The sequence below is a fragment of the Pleurodeles waltl genome, chromosome 2_2 (assembly GCF_031143425.1).
Source record: "Pleurodeles waltl isolate 20211129_DDA chromosome 2_2, aPleWal1.hap1.20221129, whole genome shotgun sequence".
NCBI classification, from domain to species: Eukaryota; Metazoa; Chordata; class Amphibia; order Caudata; family Salamandridae; genus Pleurodeles; species Pleurodeles waltl.
Genome location: NC_090439.1, coordinates 1065290174 through 1065307272, shown reverse-complemented (window position 1 = coordinate 1065307272; position 17099 = coordinate 1065290174). Strand labels below are relative to the sequence as shown.

At 41.6% G+C, this 17099-nt stretch overlaps 1 protein-coding gene across 1 annotated transcript in view; it reads left to right on the top strand.

Moving 5' to 3' along the window:
- Positions 1-14419, top strand: part of KCNK9 (potassium two pore domain channel subfamily K member 9) — a 270324-nt gene extending 255905 nt beyond the window's left edge. Inside the window, exon 2 of the mRNA XM_069220800.1 lies at positions 10432-14419. Within this exon, the coding sequence (XP_069076901.1) occupies positions 10432-11273 (842 nt within the window). The 3' untranslated portion in view covers positions 11274-14419. The remainder of the gene's footprint in view (positions 1-10431) is intronic.
- Positions 14420-17099: the final 2680 nt, after the last annotated feature.

Below are 17099 nucleotides of genomic sequence, written 5' to 3'. Positions count from 1 at the left end.
TCTAAGTCCACAGTAGGTGGTGAAAATAACAGGGCTGGGACGCTGCAAGTCATGAAAAATAAATTCACAGTCTTAAATAGGATAAAACCAGAACAAAGGATAGTTGGAGAAAAACTGTTGTTTGTTTAACTGCTAGCTGAATACTGCTGGCAATTATTACTAATGTAAAAGGCAAAAACAAATGCCTCAGCGGTATTAAGCCAGCAGACACTGCTGATGCCAGGCTTTAGTTCAAATCTGACTTTAAAGCGAGCCAGCGTTTTTAGGGCTAGTCTGTCCATGGGGACACAACAGTGTGGGGTCTTGTTTTTCAACCTTCCACAAATGCAGGCATGAGGGAGACCCATACACTGTTCATACAGGCAGATACACATAATTATTTGCAGTTGCAGAGAAATGATATGTTTCTGTACATCACCACATGCCACAGTTTTACCATCTCACAGACATGTCAATCAAAGGTGTTACTATTAGGACGTGTAAATGCACTGATATAACCAACCTTGGAAGGATAGAAGCTTGGGCTTCAGTTGTGATCTACAAGTCATAGTAGCTACCAGCAGCAAGTGTGGTCAGAGGCATTCCCTCGGTATTTGTGTTAAAAGATGGCAAATATGAAAACGCCATCAAAATAAATGATGCCCCAGATGGCACCTGTACATCACAAATCATTACACAATAGAAAAAACAGTCCACCACATACAAACACATAGGCCCTCATTCTGACCTTGGCGGTCTTTTCGCAAGACCGCCGAGTTACCGCCGCGGTGAAGACCGCCGACCGCGGCGGTATGCCGCTGTGCGCATTCTGACCGCTGGGAGCGTTCCGCCGGAAAACCGCCAGCAGCCACACTGGCGGTCGGCGGGAAAGTGGAGACTGGTCAACCTCCACCGCCACGCCAGCAGAACACCGCCCACAGAATTACGACCCACATTTCTGTGTGGCGGTCTTCTGTTGGCGGTCTTCTGTTGGCGGTCACCTCCCCATGGCTCCTGTCACCTCCCGGAGGACCAACGCACAAGGTAAGTTGACCGTCCGTGAGGGGAGGGGGTGGGGGGGTGTTGTGTGATGTGGGCGTGCATGGGGGTGTGCGTGTGAGTGTGTAGAGGGGGTGTGTGAGTGCGTGTATGCGGGCGGGGGGTGCTGCTGTGTCTATGGGTAATGTGTGCTGTTCGGCAGGTGCGCATGTCTGCATGTATGTGTGCGGGTATGTGTCCCCGTTGTGTATGTGTGTGTAGGGGGTGTGTATATGTGCATGTTGGGGGTGTGTGCATGTCGGGGTGCATGTATGTGCATGTCGGGGTGGGGGTGGGGAGGGGGTTCGTACCACCTCTGGGGGGTGGCAGGGGGGTGGAGGGTGTGGGGGGAGGACTCGGGTGGGTAGTGGGGGGTGGGGGAGACCCCTATCAGTGCCAGGGAAGGAATTCCCTGGCCCCGATAGTGCTTACCGCCATGGTTCGCACGGCGGTTCCCGCCCGCAAGAAACCGCGGCGGTAGGCAGGGTCATAATACCGTTGGCGGTCTTGGGACGACCGCCGGGCCGGAGTGCGCAAACTCCAGCCCGGCGGTCATGACCGCCGTGGCGGTCGGAGTGGAGAAGTGGCGGTCGGTCGCGGCGGGGACCGCCGCGGTCAGAATGCCATTTTTAATACCGCCGGTCTGTTCGCGGTCCGACCGCCGTCTCTCCGCCGACCGCCAGGGTCAGAATGAGGGCCATAATATCCAACAACTTTAACAGAGAATGAAAGCAAAATGCTTAGGTTCGGTTGACCCCCCCCCCCCAAGTATTACATGGAAGAGGTTCCCTGAGAAACATGTATAAATAAAACAACAAGTGGTTAAAAAAATCATTCCAGTTTGTTCAAAACTACTCTATAACTATTATTAGTACATGCTGTGCGAGACAAGCAAACTCACAATGCAAAGATCTCAATAAACTTATATCAAACCTACTGTTTAACCTCAGTGAATCATAAGTCACTCTTCTATATTCAAACCTTGTGGGATCTTAGGTTCCAAATCCACAATGTATTTTAATTTGTGTGTTCGTGAATTAATTCACAATTACCGCCTCAGACATTGGGGAGGACACAGTCAATAGCAAGATATATCAGCACAGAACTGTTGCTATTTTGCACTTTCTTGAAATGTCTGGCAGCAGGATAATGACTACCATTGTTCCTAATGGCACACGATCTGCACAGGGACTTGTTTTGTGACTGGGTGGATATTACTTCCAACATATCTTTTCTCACATGGGCATGTCACTACATAGATAACAAAAATGGGGCCTGATTCTAACTTTGGAGGACGGTGTTAAACCGTCCCAAAAGTGGCGGATATACCACCTACCGTATTACGAGTTCCATAGGATATAATGGACTCGTAATACGGTAGGTGGTATATCCGCCACTTTTGGGACGGTTTAACACCGTCCTCCAAAGTTAGAATCAGGCCCATAGTGTTACATGTGATATACTTGGTAATGTTATGTGGTATGTCAGAATTAGGCATCTAATAACTGCTCATGTTAATACTGGTTATTCAGGCTGTGCATTTATTGGATTTGAAAAAACCCTTCTTCATTAATAAACGTTCTTGCCATCTGTTAGACCTGCCAGGCTTAGGGTGGTATTACACCAAACATTTTGCCTCTCCTCCATTTTGCTGAACTTATTTTTGTTGGCCTTAGGACTGCTAAACAGTGCTAAAGTGCTTGTGCTTACTCCCTAAAACATGGTTGAATTGGCTTATACCCAATTGTCATATGTAATTTACTTATAAGACCCATTTAGAGTGGTATACCATATACCTATGGCCTGTATATTAAATGCAACCAGTGGGCAGGTAGCACTGATTGTGCCATCAATGTAAGTAGCAACATAAAACATGTCCCAGGTCTGCCACTGCAGCCAGATTGCCATGCTGACGTGGCATTAAAATCACCTTGCCAAGCATTAAACTCCCCTTTCATTACTTAAAGTCACCCCTAAAGTAGCCCCTTGGTAGCCCATAAGGCAGGGTGCCTTGTAATGGAAAAGTTAGACATATAATTTTTAGTTTTACATGTCGAGGAACTAAAAAACTCCTACATTTTCACTGATGTGAGTCCTACCCCTTTGTAGGATCACATTAGGGGTTACGTATTACAATTGATTCAATCATTTATGTTTCACAAGAGAGTAGCATTGACATAAGTATGTTAAATGTAGTGGTGTGTCTTTTCTAAAAAAAAAAACCTATAGAGCAGTCACATCAGTTTGGCTGGTGCTCTGAAGTTTATGACATATTGTGTTAAAAAATTCACATAAAAGTGCCTTGAGAAAAATATAAAAATACTAATTGCATTTTCTTACCACCAACTAAATATGTTGTTAACTAGTGTCAATTTAGGTGTATTGTGTTTGTGTTATATTTTCCAGTGGTCTATCCTTACTGACAAAAAACAGGCACAACCCCTTGGTATTAATTTTAAGAGTGGGTTCTTACTAGCAAGGGTTGCTTTCCTTCAAAAGAATTCTTGCTCTTAGGAGATTAGCACATTAGTGGTCCTTCCAGGCACGACAGGCCCAAAAAGGAAAATGACTGAAAGGACCCATTGTCATATTCAGAGGATCATCTCTAAAAGTTTGTTACAATTGATTCAGTTGATGCAATATTTTATGTTTCACAAGAGAGTATTGGTGACGTAAGCATGTTAAATGTTTAAACTTTTTTTAGAGCAGTCACATCAATTTGATGATGCTCCCACGTTTATGACATGCTGTGTTACAAAATTCACAAAAGGTGCTTTGAGAAAAATATAAAACTAATAAATGGGGCTGCACTGATTGAATTTTGTGACCACCAACTAAATATTCTGTTAACTAGTGTCAGTTAAGGTGTATTGTGTTTGTGTTGTGCTTTTAGACATATGGCATTTTTCTGCCTTTTGCCCTTTTGTGCCAGCAGCCCATCTTGAGTCACATGAGTGGGTGTAACTGACAGACTTTGTGAATTCTTCCCAGAGAGTCATGCAATATGGGAATTAGGTGTGCCTCAATGGGCCACCTGCTGGCAGGATGGGGGTGGGAAAGGGAGCTGAGCACAGGCTGACCTTCTGACTTGCGCCTCAGGGACAGAAGACTGCAACAGCCTTGAACCCAGCACCTAGACTCTGCTGGGTCTACCTGCCGAAGTGGTGTCACTCCAGTCCTGGACCCTTGTGAGTGGACCTAGGAAGCTCTGTGGATCCAGAAGTACAGATGCATCTCTTCTGCTGCGCAGCAGAACCTCAAGCAGAACTGACGCATTGTTCCTGCTGAGTGAGTCAGAACCATCGCAAAGACCTGCATCGCTTCCGCTGCTTCTTCAGAACTGCCACTGCATCCTCAGCACAGGCCCTTGTATCCCTTGTCAAGGGCAGGCTTAATGACAACAACTGACTGCATCGCAGAATCACAGCTCCTCAGAACCGATGCATCGCCCCAACTGTGTGGTGCATCCTTGATGCCGGGCTTCACATTGCAGGCCCTCTTCAGCAGGATCCTCAGTGATGACACATGGCCTTGCATCACAGCCTCAGCACATCAGGAACTGATGCATCACTTTGGCAGCACAACGCATTCAATCACTGAAGTGTTAGACAAATACTTTACACATTGTCACTAAGTTAAGCCTGACTGCTCTATGCCATGCTGCCAGATGGTTGAGTACAGGTTAATTTAGGGTTGGCTTGTGTCTTACCCTGACAAGAATTGTGGTTTTTGCTTGACCAGGGCTCACACTCCAGTCAACTAAAAACCCCATCTCTTACACAGAACATCGGTTGTAATATTTTTGCTTAATTGGTCCCTGAGTGAGTCACTCTTCCTGAAACTAAGGTAAGGATGGTCAGTACTCTTGTTAGTCAAAACAACATCACTTTTTAAACGTTTGCCAGTATTTATCCATAATCTTACTAATCTTCCTGATCTGGTATTGTATGTTATATCAAACCTTATCTGTGGAGTGTTTTTTCTATCCTTGTCCATCGAAATGTCAGCAGTGACTAATACATATTTTCTGTTGATCTTTCTGACACCGGTAACAGCAGCATCTATTACTTTTGAAAAACACCAAATCTACATTAGATGCTGCTGTTACCAGAGTAGCCAATTGATGAGTTCATTAGCATTTTGGTCTGTAAAATGGCAATTTTGATTCCATTTTTGTGCAATATGGATCTGACATTAAGCTTTTCTAGGGATGTTTTTATTCCTTGCTTATTGCATTTATATGTTACTTGAATGACCTTTTATGTTATGGAATTTACATTCTGTCTTTAATTTAAAGGAGGCAATCATTGCAACAACTTTAAATTAACGACCTAAACTATTTACAACTGATTAGAAGGCAGAATTAAATATATTGTTCTAATGGCGATTTACAGTGCAATGGCTAATACATGTGCGCCTGAGAATTGGACTAGCATTAAACTATTGGACCTGATCTTCAAAACCTTCTCTTCGGAACAATATGGCAAAAAGCAGTACATAGAATACTTGTGAACTAATAAAACCTAGTCCGGAGAAGCAAAATATCCAAAATATTTTTCTGATAGATATTTACAATGCAGGAGCTCATATCTATAAATATATATAGAGTTTACAAGCAGAATGTCATTGAAATGTGGGGCATTGAGCTTTAGTGTACTCTCATTAGAATTGTACCAGAAACAGTACCACATGAAAAACCAGTACATTCATAGTGGGTCGTAAGAATCCGAATATCGTGTGCACAGATCAACAACTGCATCTTGTCCACTGTGGCTACAATATACTGTGTATAAAGTGCCACAAGCGAACGCACCCAGACAACAAAATGACATCTGGTTGATATAGTCTAGGGTGGATGACTCATTATGGGATGCGGTTTTGAATCTAATGTAACACAAAATAGGAGTTGTAAGCTGCACACGATGCCTCAAGGCGCAATCAGTGCTTTGGCAAGAATGACACGACCTTCTTTGAGGACGATAAAAATGTGATGCAAGTCTTAACAGAAAAATAATGCGGTCGCCTTCAAAGGGTCACAAGTAATTACAGGAAAGCCGTTTACATAACGTTTAGTTTCAGGAACCAGGGGCCAGATGTATCATCTTTTACAATAGCGGTTACCTAATTGGGATTTTTAGCGAATCGCAATTAAGTAATCGCTATTGGAATGTATGAAACTCCAGGAGTTTTATACTGCGATTCGCAAGGGCTCGCAAATCGACATACCTCATTAATATTCATGAGGCAGGTCGCAATTTGCAAGCTATTGCGAATGGCTATAATCACAGGGATGGTGGCCTGCTGGGCTCAGCAGACCACCATATCTGTGATTGCTTTTCAATAAAGCTATCTTTTTTTTTTTTTTTTTAAATGCAGCCCGTTTTCCTTAAAGGAAAACAGGATGGTTTAAAAATGAAAAATGAAATATTTTCTTTTCCTTTTTTAAGAGCTGGAAAAAAACGTTTTTGCATGCATTCACAAAAGGGAAGGGGTCCCTTTGGGAACCCTTCCCCTTTGTGAATGGGTTACCACCTACTTGAAGTAGGTGGTAACTGCGATTGTTTTGCGACCGCATTCACGGTCACAAAACAATCATGCATACCTCTGCAATTAGGTATTAGGAAGGGGCGCCCTTGACACGCCCCTTTCTAATACCGAATCGGTATGTAGTTGCAAATCCAATTTGCGATTCGGTAACAAGTTACCGAATCAGAAATTGGACTTGTTACATACCAAAACACATTTTTGCGATCGCAAATGGCCCATTTGTGATCGCAAAAATGTTTGATACATCTGGCCCCAGGTCTTCTATAAAGGCTGCATGGAGCAGCTTTGACAAATTGCCTGAAAGATATCCAACAAGAACTGGCTCACCTTGGCAAGCTGATGCAATGGTTATTAATATCTTTTTTTTATTAGAAGCATATGTCACAACACTAAAAAAAGAAAAAATAGAAAACATGCTGTCCTCTGAACATGGCCACCTTATGCTTACAATGAAAGTTTTACATTGAAAAAACAGAGCGGTGTGTGGCAGGGGTTGAAAAAAATAATAATAAGCTCATCAAGGTTGGTTGCAGCTGGCACAAGGAGTCTACAGAGAGAGAAAGAGAGGAAGTAAGAGCAAAAGTACAGAGAAAGCGATTAGAGAGAGAGAATAGGGAAAGGACAGAAGGAGAGAGAGAGAATAGATGGAAGGAAAGAGAGCGATTGCATGAGGAGGGGAAGGAAGTGGGGCTGCTTTGAGCACTTTTGCTAGGGCTGCTTTTGGTTCCCAATTCCTGCCTCGGTGAATGAGTCCAGGGAATACATTAGGAGTCCCCAACAATATTCCAGTGCAGGTCATGCGTGTCAAGACATACGTGACTGGGGGATATGCCCCAACTGCTTTAATATGGATGGAAGACCAGATTGAGTGTTAAGGCACATCTCTGGCTGCAACCTGATCCTTTCTCAGCCAATAAGGTCCAGAGTGTGAAATGTGACCTCGTGCTTACATTTGCCTATATATTCATGGCTGCATCCTTACATTTATTTACTCGTTTCTTGCCACCTGTAGCAGCCCAAAATATAGGCTGTGAAAATTCATCAAAGATCGCAGCTTTGCCCGGTGGGTACTGCTGCTTTACCATTAGTAGCTTCTGGAGTTTAGTGTACGTCAATGTTTATTACACCCTACAAAGCTTTATGCTGGTAGGTGCAGAGGCAGTGCTTTGAAATAAATGTTGGCAGGGCAACAGTTGTAATGATAGCATTTGTTTTCAGTTGGTGGGAAGAACATATTACATAGTTTAAGGCCAGGATACTTAGTTCAGACATAATTGAGGTTGCATAGTAAAAGTGGTTTATCATCAGTGTTATTTGGTACTCAAATCTTACAATACTCGTATTCTTAAAATAAGGTTATTTTAGGGGGCAGTACCACCAGAGCAGATTTAGAGCATGGGGTGGACAGCTAGTGCAATAGAAAATATTCACTAGAAGACATGAGCTGGCTACATTTTCTACACAGAAGACTGTGGAAAAGTTCTGACCAAATCTTTCATAGTGAAGAGAGGTTGTAAGAATGAATGTTATGCTCTGGATCACTATCCGCCACCAAAGCAGAGGAATCTCAGTTCATTTACTTTATCATTTCCAGGTGTTGGGAAAGTCTTACACAATTCATAAGTCATGTTTAATTGATGGTTCAAAGACACCCGTGCAGGAGATAGTGACGGTTGTTGAGAGAACCCATTTTCAATAGTGAGGTTTTCAGTCCTGCCACCACAGGGAAGTGCAAACTGGGAGGTAAAGTCATAAGTCTTTAAAATAGTATCATCCTGAAAGTTTCACCTTAGTTTCACAACCTGAGTTATTCCCAATCACTACAGCCTCACACTTGCTGGGCTGTCTTGAAGTTCTATAGTAGATTGCTTGATTTTGTGTAATTGTTAAGCCTATTTCTTACGGGCTTGTTCATACATCAAAAAAACTACCAGGCAAGGAAATTCTTTGCGGATTCTACTCTGTTTGATCCAGAATAGCTTTATTTCATTTGTATCATGAAGGTGTCTGTCAGTGTTGGAATCAATTTAGGAAGAGTAGAATCTGGGGCCTAGCTTGGGGAGGGTGGAATTGTGGGGAGGATGGTTAGGGGTGTTTCAACCCCAACAAATGTATTTTCTATTTTCTGATAAATAGTTGGGTACAGGTGCTTTCAATCTGGTATGGTGAGGTGTCTGTCGGATTTTACCAGGAATGTTTACACACACAGACAAAAACGCACACACACACTCTCCTGCTTTGTTTTGAAAGTCCTCAAAATATTGGTTATTTTACAAAATATTGTGTTTTCTCTCTTGGTACTCCTATTAATACGCACTGCTCTCCCTTTCCACTGCCAATGAGGCCCCTCCCCTGCACTCGGCTTGTGGTATAAAGTATATAAACATTATATGCCAGCCTCATTGTTGAAAAATCTGGAGCTCACACACCCCAGTCTTACTGACCAAGCTACGCCCCTGACGAGAATGTGCCAACAAAACTGTTCATTTTGTTGTGCAGCTCGAATGTGTGGGGAAATATGTATGTATCTATCAATGTATAGAAAGACTTCTTTATAAAAGCACTGCTGCACATTATACATAATGCAAAATGGTGGCCCCTCCATGCCTTCATAGTAGCTCAAAAATAGGATAAGAAAATACTTTTTGCAAGAACTCAATGGATATATATTTCACAGTTCCTACAGATGGTTGCACTTCTCCACAGAGGCGGAGTATGTAGGCTAATGCAAAGATGAGGGGTGGAGAAAGAAAATACTGAAGAGAATTGTACAACTCAGTGGTTAGGAATTAATCACACTCTAAAAACAGAGCATTAAAGACAGCCTATTTGGAAGGGGACATGATTTTGTTCTCATGCTTTTTGTGAAAGATGCATGTAGTGGCTCAGCTTGAAGTTAGCCACATTGTAAGAGATAATTGTTGCCAGTAAGTACAGAATGGGACCTTCACCATTAGCACGAAATTCTCAATTTGCCACATACATATAGCACGGGCCTAGCCCTAGAATTTGTTGGACGCTCGTATTGCAATCAACCTTCCCACTGTTGGGATATTACTTGGCCATATTTCCTACATAGGCCCCTGCTCTATAAATAACAAAAAACAGAAATGTGGTGATGGAAAAGATGCACTTCATTTATAGATTATAAATCTGCTACTTAGTTTTGCTACTTATTTGGTGGATATACTTCTTGTACAATCCATACAGTTTGTGAATGCCGCACATCAGCGAAATTCTTATGAAAATTAGGAGAGATTGGTCATGGTAAATCTACAGACGAATAGATCTCACTGTAATATTTGCCTCTGTGCCATTCTGCCCTAAGCTGTTCGTCAGTAGGTGCACCCATCTCATTCCTTATTGATATCCCTCTTTTATAGTCAATGTTCACAATGACTTAATATCATCCCCTTTGTGTGTTGTGCCTTCCTGTCACACATTTAGACTGCACCATGCTGTGTAACTAAAATAAACGTTTATAACGCACTGTGGAATTTTGCTTAATCATGTATATAGGCTTTCCTGATATTTTAGTCTATCATTCATCTATAGACAAACCTGTATGTCTGCTGCGTGTGTTTTTAAATTTTTTCTGAACAACCAAGTTAAAGTGTTAGGCAAAAATTGATGTGGAAAAATCCTTCTAATTCAAATATGTTCAACCTTACAGTTTCTGATTGTATCTTCATGGTCTGGGACGCATGCAAAGGGGAGGTGGTGTGGGTTGTATCAATATACTCAAGAGAAAGGACTTTATTCTAAACTTGTAATGCAATTTTACTGTAGATATTAAGAAGTTAACTAGTTAAAAATCTTCCAAGACTCTGATAATTTCATTCCTTCTTTCTCTTCTCTGCCTTATAGGTTATGGGCATGCTGCCCCAGGGACTGATGCTGGGAAAGCCTTCTGCATGTTCTATGCTGTTTTGGGAATCCCGCTCACACTGGTGATGTTTCAGAGTCTTGGCGAGCGCATGAACACCTTCGTCAAGTACCTGCTGAAGCGCATCAAGAAGTGCTGTGGGATGAGGAGCACGGAGGTCTCCATGGAGAACATGGTCACGGTGGGCTTCTTCTCCTGCATGGGCACCTTGTGCATTGGAGCAGCCGCCTTCTCCCACTATGAGGATTGGAGCTTTTTCCAGGCTTATTATTATTGCTTTATAACATTGACTACAATAGGGTTTGGTGACTATGTGGCACTGCAGAAAAACAGAGCCCTCCAGAAGAAGCCGCTCTATGTGGCCTTTAGCTTTATGTACATCCTGGTGGGCTTGACGGTCATTGGGGCGTTTCTAAATCTTGTTGTTCTCAGGTTCTTGACCATGAACAGTGAGGACGAGAGGCGGGATGCCGAGGAGCGGGCATCCCTGGCAGGGAACCGCAACAGCATGATCATCCACATCCAAGAAGACTCACAGCATGGGAGGCCACGATACAAGGCCGAAGTGACAGACTTACAGTCCATGTGCTCTTGCATGTGCTACAGATCCCATGAGTACACTAGTCGGGTGGTGTCCCATCAGAATTCATTTAGCTCCAAGCTGAACCCTCAATACTTTCACTCCATCTCCTACAAAATAGAGGAGATCTCACCAAGCACATTGAAGAACAGCCTTTTCCCCTCCCCGGTGAGCTCAGTTTCCCCCGGGTTGCACAGCTTTACAGATAACCACCGGTTAATGAAAAGGCGAAAATCCATTTAAAGACATGAATTTTTTGATTTCGTTTATCTCTCTAGCTGAATCCTTCTGAGAGGGAGAGGCAAGCAAGCCTGCACTCCTCCTAGACTCAGACCTGAGCATGAAGCATGGATTACTTCTTCTCCAGCAAAGTATGCCTTACATTACCCCCTTTGGTGGATGTCAGAGGATTGACCGCTTAATGTGGAACAAAGTTGGTACCAAATCCAAAGCCGCACACAAGTCGGGGGCATATTTATTTTGCCCTCGACTCGTCTGACCTAACAGACAATTATTTTTCACCAGAAAATACAGGTGGTCAACAATGTGTGCTCATGCGTGAGTGTGTGTGTGTGCAATCCCATAACCAGTGCCATGTGAGAAGTTTAAAAGCATCAGGTATTATTTTTTTCAAGGCAATTGTGTTACAGCCTGCTTTTAACTTTTAGACTGCTTCCTAAAGAGAAATTAATGCCAAATTTATTTACTTTTCATTTGTTTTTCCTTTTTTGCCAGCCCAAGCATGCGCAATGAGCAGTCTATATAACAGGTGTAAAATTATACTTTTTTAATGCTAGGCTCTAGATTGTATAAAAAAGAACAGAACATGATGGATCTTTTAAGCTTGCCAGTTCAAAATAATAAAAAGCATGCACTTTGTAAACTGGTATGCATTATAAACATAAAAGAAAAAAACTAGCAATGAAATATTAATCAAAAGCATATAATATTAATACTTTGTTATGACATTATTGTACCTTGATTTTTGCCATTACTATTCCAAGATTTTGCTCCACTACAGTTAGACTTAAAGGGAACTTGGGACATTGTTGCAACGGAAGTGTACTTTTTTCTTGTACTCTCATTTATAAAATATTTTTATGCAGCAATCACCTGCATGAATACGAAATATATTTTTGGAATCCTGCGATAATGAGGAGTATAAATCGATGGATATACACCATAATTGTCCTTAAAATAATGAGAGGGCATTCTTGTTACATATAACTATATTTTTGGCTCTATGTATGTGTGAATACATATATATGTACATAGCATAAAATGTATGTGTGTGTGTGTCTCGTGTCTCCCACACACGTACACACACACACACGCATTACAACCCATCAATCACTTTACACATAAAACCCTCATGTGTTCTTAGTGTATCACTTCTACACATGAAACACAGCATTGGTTGTACCATGTTTGCAAATCTGCTGGGGGTAGTATGTAATGTATTACCAAAATTAAAGGACAAGAAGGGCATCATGGCGCCCTTGAGGATACTGCGCCCCAGAGTTATGGTGTCTCCTCATATTCAGCTATATTCGTGGTAATTGATAACATATTAGCCGTGGCGCACTCACACATGCACGCACCTACACACACATACACGTGCACAGACATTGTCCTACAAGCAGTAAATACATATTCCATAACTAGGTTTACAAATGGATCAAAAATAATTAGTTCAAAGAGACAAATCTGTGGGAAGTATGGATTTTTAACCACTCTGCATTGCTGGGAAAAATTACATCATATAATATAAAGCATATATAATAATTAGGGTTGTTTCCTAAAATGCTATAATGAGCGTATTATTGACGTTTTCAAATCATTTGACCTTTGGGTGTCATTACAGTACTACAAGGCTTGGGTTCTCTCCAGAGCTCTGGACTAGAGCACATGTGCAGATATATATCATTCACACATATTACGTACATGTAAGCATATATGTACCATGCATTTGCCACTGATTAATTTTAAATTATGATTTCCAAATAATGGAAAGCCTATGTTGGTCTCAGGAAGAATTGCTTTAAAAGAGAGTATCCTCTATATTGACCTGATGGAAATATATAAAAGTATTAAAAAAGATTGAAGCCTTGACATGTTCTAATATTTCTAGCAACCAGACAACAGAATCATGCCTGGTCCTTTTTAAATAAATGCTTTGTTCTAATATCAAAGAGTGATTAGCTACCGGACTCCTTGAACATAAGTATTGCATTTCCATGATGTGTTTCTTTAGACGTGTGAAGTTGGGATCCATTCAAGGTTACAGAGTAGGACATCTTTTGTGGCTGCAGCTGACATCTTGTAAGCTTGAAGGCTACCTTTGCTGTCCTAATTCAATTAAGTGGTTTGAGTTAGCTACAGGTTGACAACTGCCAACAAACCTTTTCTATAATATTTAAGCTACTTTAACAGCGTCATAAAACTAACCTGACCAAAATTTACAGCTGGTCGTAGAATTATTCTGCAAGTTACCACACGTCCTCATCTACTGTTGAAGCTAAAAGTAACTACGATTTATACCTCTTGAAGATAGAATCCCCGAGCTCTCAGGAGCATCTGAACAAATGCAGCATCGACCATTGAAGTTAAAACGTACTGCAATGAATACCTCTAGACCACGTGTCCAGAAGCTCTCAGGGCATCCAGCATAGAAAGGGAACCTCATTTCAGCTTTCATATATTTTTAAGACACTTTTCCTCTGGGAGGACTGCTTCACATGGCAGTGTGACTCTGTGAGGATTGCCAGATGTTAACATCTGAGGCTGGAGTGGGCTGATTCTGCTCTGAATCACCTGTGATGTCCTCACCAGCTTGGACCAGTCAGTCCGCTCTGTGAAACGCTGTTTGGGGTGCTCTGTGCCAGTCGCCAGCTAAGAAGAAATTACAATTCGTGATTGTCAAAATGAATTTATACGTCCCCAAGAATATTAATTTTTATTAATTAGCTTGCTAATTTCCCGTTCTAAGGGCAGAAACACTCATTTTTTCGTAGATCACTGTGAAATATGTTGGTGTCAGTAGGGGCGGTAACAACCATCAATTCAATGATGATTTCAAAATGTTAGCAGCACACACGTTCATCTTAAAACCAACTTCCTGTCCAGGAAGATCGTGAGCTATTTTGATTCCTAGAAAGGGTGTAAAAAAGGCCCCTGCAGTCCCTGCAGAGCCGGGGGGGGTCCCCAACTCTCCAGAGGGGCCCCATCCTTCAAGGGGGACAACTATTGAGCCAAAGGTCAATGAATATCTCCAACATACAGGAATCTCAGTGGCCTCTATTCTCATTCTGCAGGGGGCCAACCGTTGTGTGTTCTGCCACTGGTCCCTAGGCAGGAGCAAATATCTGTGGGTTAGTAGACAGTGGCGCAAAAAAAAAAAAAAATAGTGAGAGGGCTATTTGGTGATCAATCGGTAACCGGTAATGCCTTACTCACTGGTATTTGGCACAAAATGCCATTAGAAAACGTCCCAACCTGAGTGAGGGATTCAAACACACCACCTTGCACTCAAATTTTCTCTAATTACTTAATTGCAAATGAAATTACTAAACCTATATCATGTACTACCAAGTATAGGCCCCTTGGCACAAATTATACCTACCATGTTACCTACAATAAGAGAAAGGTCAATGCTATTCAAAAAGTGAACAAAGTATTCAGATTCCTGATTTCAGGAAGCACTAAATTCTGGAAGAGGGTTCCCAAAATGGAGAAAGCTTTCCCTCTCTTTGGGGTCCGACGTCCATGAGTTTGAGTTCACCAACCCGCAATCATGCATTTAGTGCTATCGAAATACGCAAGAGTCTGCTCGGATATTTGCCCCCTTCAGTCACAGATACAAGGTGCACATTTTAAATCTGGTTAGATAAGTATGTCTTGTGGAGATGGCAGCTATTTAAATTAAACACAAACATCACCCATACAACAGGTCCCATTTAACATGAAGCGCGTCTTTCATTGAGGAACACCTGAGAGGCTGGGTTGGACTCTTCCCTCATCACTAGTAGACTGGGTGTAAAACTTCTCACTAAAACCAGTCTCTCTTTCTACAATGTTTCAGCAGCCATGAAGGGACCCACTAAAGGGTTTTGTGGAAGAGTCAGATACCTGGACGATAATTTGTTAATCAGTCATCATGTAGTCAATGTAGTCAAGCTTTGTTCTGTTGACTCTAGGGCAGATTTTGTGGCAACATATTCTAAATTCAAGGTTTCAGGGAGTTTGGAGCATATATTTCCACTGCCTAATAAATTATCTCCAAAGAGATAGTTTTGTTAATTTGTAGAGAAATGCGTGATTTACAAATATGAAGTTATCCAAATTAAGTGGTGTGTAAGCATAGCATTCAGCATTTGCTGTGTGCCAAACACACTCGAGTTATGCGCTCAAAGGGGCGAGGAAGAGCGGTCCAGGCGGAACAGATCCCCGTTGTTTGACAATCATTCCTTCTTTATAAAAAAGGAATTTGTCAAGTTGTAAAGAATGTTCTTTTACAAAATTGAATTTGTTAATACGATGCCTTCACTTTTCTTTGTTACCACATGCTAATGATTTAAAAATCCATACTATGAGATCTGAGTGCAGCGGAGTAATCCCTTGTGAGAATGCAGCATCATATCACATAACAAAAGAAGGCTAAACCCATCTTGTGCATGCCATTGAAGCAGTTCATGCTTAATATTCTAGTGTACAATTTGCATCACTATCATCACCCTTTAGGAGGAGAGCAAGTACTAATATCCTGAAAGGAATATCAACAATAACAATGGTCTAATATGTCTTCTTCCTTTCCAGTCTGTGACAAGATGTGAAGACTTGCATAAGATATCATCACATTATAAACGAGCCCCAAAATATGCCAAATAAATTATTAAATAATTTATTATGTGTTCTAGTGGATGAGTAGGTGTTTGCTACCCCCTTTAAGGTGGTCTACCACCATATAGAGTTTTAACTATTGCCCTGCCAAAATATCATAGCAGGGATATCAACTACTGCAATATTATCTATGTATATATAGGAAAGTATAGATTTACTATTCTTATTTCAATCTTTGGCACCCTGATGATATACACACCGTAAAGGGACACTGATGTGGACTTTTATAAGGCTCTACCTGCATGTTGGAACTTAGCAAAACGGTACTGCAGTGATTGATATGACATTAGGGCAGGATCGATATTTTGTTATTCAAAATTATGACATACATCCCTCTTTTCATATCATAGTTGACTTACTAGAAATAGATCCACTAATTTAAGGCATTGATAACCATATCTCTTGTATAGTGCAAAGGAATGATGAGCTTTTCACACCTTTGCAAGGTAAGCTGGGAACAGTGGTACTTTCCCGTTGTCTCAATTAGAGCAACAGCACTCGCTATAAAGGTATGCACTGGTTAGTCGATGAAAAATGTGTATGAGTGTAAAACTGCTGACATTGGGCAATGTATGTATTCTGCCCCATGGTAGACAGTAACTGTAAATTCTAGCGTATGTACGCGCATGGGTCACATAAGTTATATGTGCAAAAATAGAAAACAGTTAATAATTATGTATGTGATTTCACAGAGAATTACTGCCCATTCATCTGTTTGTGAATCTACAGCATTCTTTTGATGATGATGAGCCATAGTAGGTGGAAAGTCTCTCAGGGTCCCTGGTATGCCATATGGCACCTCAAATTCTTCAAGCTAGAGTAGTAGCGAATTTTACAGAATCACAATCATGCATACCTGTCTTCTTAAGCTTTGAGCTTAAGCTTCAGAGAAAAATAGGTGAGCCCATTCTTCCCAGCTTGTCGGCCCCAAAGTGTGTGTCAGGACCGAACATAGTCCCAGACAGAGTGCGACACAGCAGCACTGACAGCGGTTAAATAGTTACATTAGGAATGATTGAGTAGATAGACCGATACTGTCATCTTGCCACATAATGTCATTTTCCCAATCTCTCCTTTTCATTGCTGGTTATTAAGCATTAAAAGTATAATGAGGTTCGCGGCACGCCTTCATGCTTCTCATCAGAACAACACAATTTCAACTCCCTGCAG